The sequence below is a fragment of the Rhinopithecus roxellana genome, chromosome 13 (genome assembly GCF_007565055.1).
Source record: "Rhinopithecus roxellana isolate Shanxi Qingling chromosome 13, ASM756505v1, whole genome shotgun sequence".
NCBI lineage: Eukaryota > Metazoa > Chordata > Mammalia > Primates > Cercopithecidae > Rhinopithecus > Rhinopithecus roxellana.
This window is the reverse complement of record NC_044561.1, coordinates 131,044,255-131,053,521: the sequence shown is the minus strand read 5'-3', so window position 1 is coordinate 131,053,521 and position 9,267 is coordinate 131,044,255. Positions and strand designations below refer to the sequence as shown.

The following is a 9,267-nucleotide window of genomic DNA, read 5'->3' as shown; positions in this document are numbered from 1 at the left end:
CACCCAAAGCTCACAGTTTACAGTGGGGCTCACTCTCCAGGCTGCACATTCTCTGGCTTTGGACAAACGTATGATGACCATATCCACCGTCGGTGTCAGGCTGGAGCACTTTCACTGCCCTAAAAATCCTCTGCACTCTGCCTGTTCGCCCCTCCCCCAGCCCTGACCTCTGGCAACCGCTGACTTTTCACTGTTTCCACAGTTTTACCTTTGAGAGTGTGATCTAGTTGGAATCACAGTATGCAGCCTTTTCAAACTGCCTTTTCCACTTACTAATATGCACTTAAGGTCCTCCGTGTCTCTTCATGGCTTGATAGCTCACTTCCTCTTAGTGCTGAGTAATATTCCATGGTCTGGCTGCACTGAAGTTTACTCACTCATTCACCCACGGAAGCACATTTTGGTTGCTTTCACATTTGGGCAGCTATGAATAAACAGCTATCAGCCTCTGCGTGCAGGTGCTTGTGTGGACATAATGCTTCCACTCCTTTGGGTAAACACCAAGCAGTGCAATTGCTGGATAGATGGCGAGAGTATGTTTAGTTTTGTCAGAAACCACCAAGCTGTCTTCCACCGCGGCTGTGCCTATCCAAGTTATCAAAAGAGAAGGAAAAAAACGAAATTAAAAGAAAACAAAGAGGCCACACCATTTTGCATTCCCACCAACAATGAGTTCCTGTTACTCCACGTCCTCACCACCATTTGGTGGTGGCAGTGTTCTGGATTGTGGCCATTCTAATAGGTATATTGGTCGTTTTAATTTGCATTCCCTTGATGACATATGATGTGGAACATCTGTTCATATGCTTATTTAACAACTGGGTATCTTCTTTGGTACGGCGTTTGTTAAGGTCTCTGGCCCATTTTTTAACCAGGTTGTTTTATTGTTGGGTTTGAAGAGCTCTTTTGGATACTGATCCTTTGTGTTTTTCAAATATATTCTCTCAGTCTCTGACTTGTCTTTTCATTTTCTTGACATTCTTTGCAGAACAGAAACTTTAATTAATGTATTTTATTGAGACAGGGTCTCACTGTCACGCAAGTTAGAGTACAGCGGTGCAATCACAGTTCACTGCAGCCTCAACCTCCCAGGCTCAAGCAATCCTCCCACTTCAGTGTTCCAAGCAGCTAGGACAACAAAGAAAGTCCCTCCTATGTGGACATTGTATCATGTTTATTTATCTTCCTGGATATGCTTATGGCCTTTAAAAGATATTAAAATAGGCTGTGCTATTATCTCTTAAAATATCTATTTTCCCTTAGGTAACTGGAGATGCACCCTGCTACTACTCACATCACTCCTGTTCCCTGAACCAGGCTGGGCCTCCAACTCGCCCCACAGGCAGGTGAGGTACGACAGCCAGAAACCCCAGATCTGCAGTTCTCCCCAGGATGAAATGAAACACTGTGACAGGCTTCTGAAAAGGGAATCAATGTCTGTTTATTAAGGTAGTTGCTCGTAAAAGTGACTTTCAATAACATTTTCACTATGAAAATGGATTTACATTTAATTTCTGGAAAACTGTTTTGTACAATGATCTGACCATGGCTAGGAGTCCCAGGGACAGCAGCCTCTGCTCAGGGCAGACTCTGTGATTCACTCTCTGTCCTGCTGCTGCCCCACGTGAGGGAGAACACGTGGGCTGAGAAAAAAACAGCATGTGCAAACCTGACAGATGTCAAGGGTCCCACCACAGTTTCTTCTGCGAAAATAAACCCGAGTTTTAAGATGTGCAGACAAGTGTTGACACTCAACAGGCAGCTGACCAGGCCCTGCAGGGCTCTGAGCAGGCAGGTGAGTCCCAAGGAGAGTCAGTGACAGCAGGTGGGGCAAGGGAGCTGGACAGGAGACCCCAGAGGGTGCAGCGCCTGGGTGAGAGCCCTGGACCCTGCACCAAGGCAGAGGGGTGGCCCTGAAGAACTCTGGGCGGGAAATGACAGGTTCCGAGGGTGTCCAGACGCAGACCTCCACTGCCCAAGGGAGGGCAATCAGCCAGGAGGCAGCAGGGAGGGGAGGGAGAGCAGATAAGGAGGCGTAGGGTGTGCTCTGGGCAAGGCAGCAAGGGTAACAAAGCTCTCAGTGACTCCTCCCAATAGCCAGGGGAGAAGAGTGACAGTCTCGGGTGGCCCTGAGCACGTGAGCTGCTCATCCACATCACTCAAAGGCAAAGCCAGGACCTGAACTTCCTATCCCAAGCCCTACATCCATGCAAGCCAGACTAGACTGGGTCAGAGGCTAGAAGGGAGCTCATAGGATTGCCTGGGGAAGCCTCGACCCAAAACCTGGCCCTCGCTCCAGCCCAGAGCACCTGCCTTGGCGTGAGACTGGCAGCAGCTGTAGGGGTGCCCTGGGCATATGCCGGGCTCCCAGGGTGCCATACCTGCCCAGTCAGCCCAGGGAGTGGTGATGGGCTGGGCGCTGGCTGTCCCTGCATATAGTAGTGCCTCGCGGCAGAGACCACGACTGCTGCCTGCCCCTCACCCCTGGTTAACCTCGGCCTCCCCTGTGCATTTCTGTGACCTTAAGACTACTATAAGCCCTGTAGGCACCTCACAAACCACATTCCACACAGGTGGGCTCACGTCTCAGGGGCATGGGACTCCCTGCTGCACAGACTTGGGACATTCCGTGACAGCCCCCGCATACACGGGTGAGCTCATGACTCAGGGATGTGGGGCTCCATGACACTCCCCACATATACAGGCGAGCTCAGGACCCGGGGCATGGGACTCCCTGCCGCACAGCCTCAGGATGCTCCATGAGCACCCCCACACTGGGCTGTTCACGGATGCACACCGTACATGCCATTGTCACAGGGTTGCCCTCGTGTCCCTCAGCCCAGCAGACAGAAGGTGCAGGAAAGCAGCCTGCCCAGGGCCAACCCCAGCCCAAAGCCCACTCGACACTCAGGAATCGCACAGGCACAGCTGCTCCTCTCCCAGGAACTCAGCGATTGGTCAGAAAAAACCCTCCTAGCCTCACTACCTCGAGGAGGCCCTGCCCAGAGGTGGCAAAAGGCACTGTGCCCCCTTCCTCACCCAAGCCCGACAAGCGACTCTCAGAAATGAACCTACAGTGAAAATTAAGAGTCTAAGCCACCCACCCTGTCCCCATCCCTGCCTCCGGCCTGGTCCCCAGATTCACATCTGTGAGGCAGAGGTAGAGGGGCTGGAGCCCGAGACAGGGTTATGGGAGGGCTCCCCTACCCGGCCAGGACCCCTCGGCCTCACTGGAACACACAGATGGCACCCAGCAGGCAGGCATGTTCTCAGGGGTGGCCGGCAAGGGCTCTCTCAGGGTACAGCTGGGAGAAGCGGCCGAGGGCCCAGATGGGGAAGACGTTCCTGTAGCTCGTGTAGGAGATGGCACAGGACTTGTTGAAGACCCCGGAGATGTTTTCCTAAAAGAACACGGAGAAATAAACACAAAGGCTCCACCAGTCAGCTGAGGGCTGGTCCCTGAACTGGAGCCCTGGCTGTTGGCTTGGCTGACTTGTGGGTGAGTCAGCCTGGAAAGGGCTAATTAAGCAAGCGCACAGGAAAGCAGGTCGTCCATCCCGCACCAGTCACGGCACCGTCAGTCCAGCTCAGACTCCCCACCCTGCAGCAAACCCTGAGCCGGGGACACCAGCCCCTCACGACCACATCAGCTTCCACCAACTCAGCCTCATCCCAGGGGAGGGCGGTCGGCCTCACATGACCTCATGACGCCCACAACACAGGGACTTCCAGCTTAGTGAGGGGCCACTAGGTCGTCTGGAGCCGGAGGGTCTGTCCTGGAGCAAAAGGGCTTCCTGCCCACTGGCTTCTCCCATCCAGCTCCTCCCCCAGCCACAGCATCGCTTGAAAAAGCAGCAAGATCTGGACTTTAGGACCCAACCACCTGCCACAGACCTGCCACCAACTCTGGCATTCAGTGGCAGAGTTGACGCCTCCCAAGTGTCCAAAATACCCCAAAAAGGACACAGAGCAGGGGGACGTGGAAACAGCTGCACACACTGGAGGTCGGTGCTGGGCCTCGTGTGCTCAGGTCCCTGGCAGCGTACCTGCGGCCAGTCTCCATTGGGGAGCTGTTTCTCAAGCAGACATCGGATTCCTCTCTCCTGTGCCTCGATGTCAGGATGCCTGGAGGAAGAGGAGGCTGAAACACACCCATTGTGCATGCCGTCCAAGCATCATCCTCACCCTCACACAGCTGATCATAAGGGCAAACCCTGGAATGCTGCAGTGAGAATGGATGCATCTAAATTGATGCCCACAGGCCCTGCCAGGTGCAATCAACACCTCGGGCTCTTGCCACACCTTCTTCCTAGGCTCCCTGAGAAGCGGAGCCACAGCGATGACAGGCTGGGGACACAGGCCTCCTCAGGCCTGCCCTGGAGTTCCCCCCAGAAGAGGAGGCCAAGCCTTGTTCCCACCTGGGCCACTGGTCCTCATAGGCCTCTGGAGACCCACAAGAGCTCACGCTTGCTTGCTGACCAGGATAAGACACCAAGAAGGATCCAGGGCTCAGTAGGTCCAGCTCAACTGTGGGTCCATGACTGTCCTGCCCTCAGGGGTCCCCCAGACCCCACTGCTCCTGCTCAAGCAGACCTGCCCTAGCTTTCAGGGCTTTAGGAAGATTCCCCAAATGATCAAACCTAATAGGGCAGCATAGACAGGACGCTGCGGGTGCATCTGTATGTACGTGTGCACAGGTGCCTGTGCATGCGTATGTAAGTGTGTGCATACATACATGTCTGTGTGTGACCCAGATGGGATACTGCGGGTGCATCTGTATGCAGGTGCCTGTGCATGCGTACGTGTGTGCATAGACCTGTGTGTATGGCATCTGTCTCCATGTACCTATGTCTGTGTGTGGCACAGATGGGATACTGTGGGTGCATGTGTGTGTGTGTGGACACAGTGCCTGTGTGTGCATGCATACGTGTGTGTACAGACCTGTATGTGCATCTGTTTCCATGTACCTATGTCTGTGTGCGGCACAGACAGGATGCTGCAGGCACATCTGTACGTGTGTGTACACAGGTGCCTGTGCATGCATACGTGTGTGCATAGATCTGTGTGTGCATCTGTCTCCACGTACGTCTGTGTGTGCACATCAGTGTTGTGCAGGTGCATGCCAGCATGCATGTGCGTGTGTGTGCACCTGGCACATATGTGGTGCAGCACCAGCTGTGGACACAGGAGGGCCACAGAGAGCAGCTGCTGTGACCGTCATCACTACCATACCAGGAAGCAGCACTCTCATCGCAGCCCACCTCGCTGTTTCCATGGGTCCCCGATGCCCTTGCTCTTCCACCGACACTGCTAATGGTGGGTGGTTCACTTCTAAGAGGCGAGCCTCTCTGAGGGCCCCACTTGGTGAGAGCAGCCCACGTCCTTGCCTGGGCACATGGCCCTTGTAGGTGTCTGTTCCCAGAGTGGCAGCTGAACAGCCCCTGCCCCACAGGCCTCCCCTCCTGTCTACATTCACTCAGCCCAGGCCACCTGCTCACAGCTGAGTGTCCCTCCTCCACCCAAACCCAAGGCTCAGGGACGGGTCCCGTCGTCCCCACCGAACGGCCATCAGCCCCATCAGGGCCCAGCATGTGTTATGGATCTGGGACTGGGCGCTCTGCACGTAACGCCGCTCCTCGCAGGACTCAAAATCCTCCCCCCAGCCTCCATCTGCCATCTGCCAGGACAGGAGGAAGTCACAGGCCCGGGAGACCTCTGCACAGGCAGTCCTGCAAAGACCAGAGACAGGAGACACATCACACCAAGGAAGGTCCCAGACCCCTGGCTTCTCACCCTAGCAGGCTGCCTTAGGGTATGGGGAGGAGCCGCCCTACCTAAGGGCCATAGGCCACTACTGAAACCCCTGAGCTTGACTTCTGCAGATGTGAACTGGGAACAGATACTCCTGCCTCCCAGAGTCGCTGGGAAGACAAAGGGACATGCCAGTACTGCGGATGGCCTCACGGATGTGTCAGGCTGAGTGAAGTCTGCAGTGCTTAGGAGCAGCGTCTCACAAGCTGCACCCAGCCAAGCACGGTGCTCCACACCCCTAAACATCCACATGGCAAAGAGTGGGGCAGCTGGAGACAGGGCTGGGACCCAGCCAAGTACGGTGCTCCTCACCTCTAAACATCTATGCGGCAAAGAGTGGGACAGCTGGAGACGGGGTTGGGAGAGAGCGGGGCAGTTGGAGACAGGGCTGGGAGAGAGTAGGGCAGCTGGAGATCAGGTTAGGAGAAAGTGGGGTGGCTGGAGACAGGGCTGGGAGAAAGTTGGGCGGGTGGAGACAGGGCTGGGAGAGAGTGGGGTGGCTGGAGACCGGGCTGGCAGAGAGTGGGGTGGCTGGAGATAGGGCTGGGAGAGAGTGCGGCAGCTGGAGACAGGGCTGGGAGAGGGTGGGGCAGCTGGAGACCGGGCTAGGAGAAAGTGGGGCGGCTGGAGACAGGGCTGGGAGAGAGTGGGGCAGCTGGAGACAGGGCTGGGAGAGAGTGAGGCAGCTGGAGACAGGGTTGCGACCAGAGGTCTCCTGCCTTCTAACCCGGTCCAGCGGGGCCCTGGACCCCAATCTTCCTACTCAGGGTTGGAAGGCATCTGTGTGCCTGGAAGGGCCAGAGGCCAGAAGCGTCCCTCCAGCATACATGTCAGGAAGCTCTGGAGCGCTGTGGGACCAGGGAAACACCCTCATTTCAACAGGGGATCTTATCTCACTGTTTAAAAACGTTAAAAACAGGACAGGCACAGTGGCTTATGCCAGTAACCCCAGCACTTTGGAAGGCCGAGGTAGGAAGACTGCTTGAGCCCAGACCAGTGTGAGCAACATAGCAAGACCTCATCTCTACATAAAAGTTTTAAAAGATTAGCCTGGGGTGGTGGCATGCGCCTGTGGTCCCAGCTACTCAGGAGGATCGCTTGAGCCCAGGAGCTCGAGACTGCAGTGAGCCAGGATCATGCCACTAACTGCATGTTGACTAAGCCCAGTTGACAGAGTGAGACTCCATCTCAAAAAACAAACGAACAAAAACACCCCTAAAATCAAATGTCAAAGCAAAAAACACTCATGACAGAGCATTGGGTTGAGAACCCCCGCCCACCAGAGGACAGGCACTCACTCACCCATCTTGGTAGGTCTGCCCCATGCAGGCGAAGGCCTCCAGGCCAAACCAGGTGCCGTAGGTGAAGCAAACCCCCCAGGAGCTAGAAGGAAACAGGGAGAGCCTCAGCCCTTCCATCCTGTTCATAGCCGGTGTGTGAAACAACAGGCATTCTGCAACAATTACACGTGCCCCAGCCAGCCCACCAACTCCAGTGCCTCAGGCATTAAGGCCATGGAAGACAGCAGCTCTATGTGCTGGACCCACCAGCCAGACAGACACCTAAGAGCAAGCAGAAGGGGTGGAGGGGAATAGCCATGCTCAGCCCACAGCGTGCTCCCAACAGCCTAGCTGTGCCCAGCAACATACTGAGCAACTTTCATCAGGGCAAAGGCCAGGCATGCCACAAAGGAACGAGGTCCCCCAGAAGTCACAGGCTGGCAGCTCACTTCCAGAAACTTCTGGTGCAGCACCAACATACAACCCAACATTTATGAATGCAGTGTTTGACAGCAGAAACCTCTAGATTCCATGCACGTCTGCACTCACGGGCAGAGGCTCACTCACCCTTCCCAGGAGCCATCGGCCCTCTGCTGCCGCCGACAGAACTCTAAGCCCTGCGTGAGGGTCTCCCTGGAACACATGAGATTGGTCGAGTGAACATTCCGGTAAAACGGCAGTTTACCTATCCCAATTCCACCCATTCCAGGGTCTCAAAAGAATGAGCATGGTCTCCCTTAAAAACCACATAAAAATAAACAGTTTACACAGACCTATGAGGGTTTTAAAAAGAAGCAACTACAGGACACCAGAGTGGGAAGCAGATCGGCAGAGTCCAAGAAAGGGACGTGAGGGGAAAGCAAGGCCTCGGGAGGCCCCTGCAGGTGCCTCCCCTGCAAACAGGAGCAGCATCACTGAGATGCAGTGACCCAGGCTGGAGTAAACCCAACAAAGTGAACTAAATAAAAACAGGGAAAAATCAATTAGAGAGAAAACAATAGATTTAGAAGACAAAGAAGACCCATCCTAAATCTAACTGATATTTCCAAAAAATAACTGGTTCTCTGAAAAGGCTGGAGTGCAGTGTCTACTCCAGTGTCACCCTGTGGGACTGAGACTTGTCTTTAACCAGCAGATCTCGGCAGGGTTGATGGGTGTCGGTCCTGGGAGGGACCGAGGTCTGTGTTACTGCACATGGTGCTAGCAGACTCCCTCCACCAACTCTCCCTTCTCGCTTTTGGGAAAATGCCATCCAGAGAGGTCCCTGCAGCAAACGGCCGTCGGCAGCTTCCAGCTGAGGAATGGGATCGTGCCGAGGACGCTGTGTGCTCAGAGGCAGATCTTTCCTCACTGGAAGCTCAGGAGAGACCCCAGTCCTGCCTAACACCCTGACTGAAGCCCGGAGAGACCCTGAGGCAGAGGACGACCCGCAAGGCCACGCCTGGACTTCTGACCAACAGAAATGGTGAAGTAACCAACGTGTGCTGTTCTAAGCCACTAGGTTTGTACTAATATTGTTACTTGGCAACAGGTAACGAATACAAACAGTCAAAGTACAAATTAGTAATATTAGCGATAAAAGGATAGAACTACAGATACGATGAGAAATGAGAAGCAAATTTTATGTATTACATTTGCAAACTTAGAGAAAAATCTACAAATTAGAAAAATTAACTTACCAAAACTGCCTCAATCAAGAAATAGAGAACCTAAACAGTCCTAAAACTACTAAAAGAATGAGTCAAAATGTAAACTTTTCCCAGAAAAAAACCCTAGGCCTAGGAATTTTATAAATGAATGCTACTAAATTATCAGATACACTCATTCTAATCTCACACAAACTCTTTCAGAGAATAGACATAGGAGGAACACTCTAGTTCATTCTAGGAACCCAGAGAAATAAGATATGGAAAGGGAAAATTTCAGGCTCACGCATGAACACAGACGCAGAACTCTAAATTAAAACCGAGAAACTGCAGCCGGGCGCGGTGGCTCACGCCTGTAATCCCAGCAATTTGGGAGGCCGAGGCGGGCAGATCATGAGGTCAGAAGATCGAGACCATCCTGGCTAACATGGTGAAACCCCATCTCTACTAAAAATACAGAAAATTAGCTGGGCGTGGTGGCAGCGCCTGTGGTCCCAGCTACTCGGGAGGCTAAGACAGGAGAAGGGCGT

At 53.9% G+C, this 9,267-nt stretch overlaps 1 protein-coding gene across 2 annotated transcripts in view; it reads right to left on the bottom strand.

The window, feature by feature from the left end:
- Window positions 1-1,419: 1,419 nt before the first annotated feature.
- The window catches only part of LSS (lanosterol synthase), a 38,028-nt gene continuing 30,180 nt past the window's right edge, over window positions 1,420-9,267 (bottom strand). For both annotated transcript variants that reach the window (XM_010370108.2, XM_030915528.1), the window contains exons 18-22: window positions 7,659-7,724; window positions 7,114-7,194; window positions 5,559-5,729; window positions 4,047-4,125; window positions 1,420-3,401 (exon numbers count right to left, since the gene is read on the bottom strand). In XM_010370108.2, the coding sequence (XP_010368410.2) occupies window positions 3,270-3,401; window positions 4,047-4,125; window positions 5,559-5,729; window positions 7,114-7,194; window positions 7,659-7,724 (529 nt within the window). In that variant the 3' untranslated portion in view covers window positions 1,420-3,269. The remainder of the gene's footprint in view (window positions 3,402-4,046; window positions 4,126-5,558; window positions 5,730-7,113; window positions 7,195-7,658; window positions 7,725-9,267) is intronic.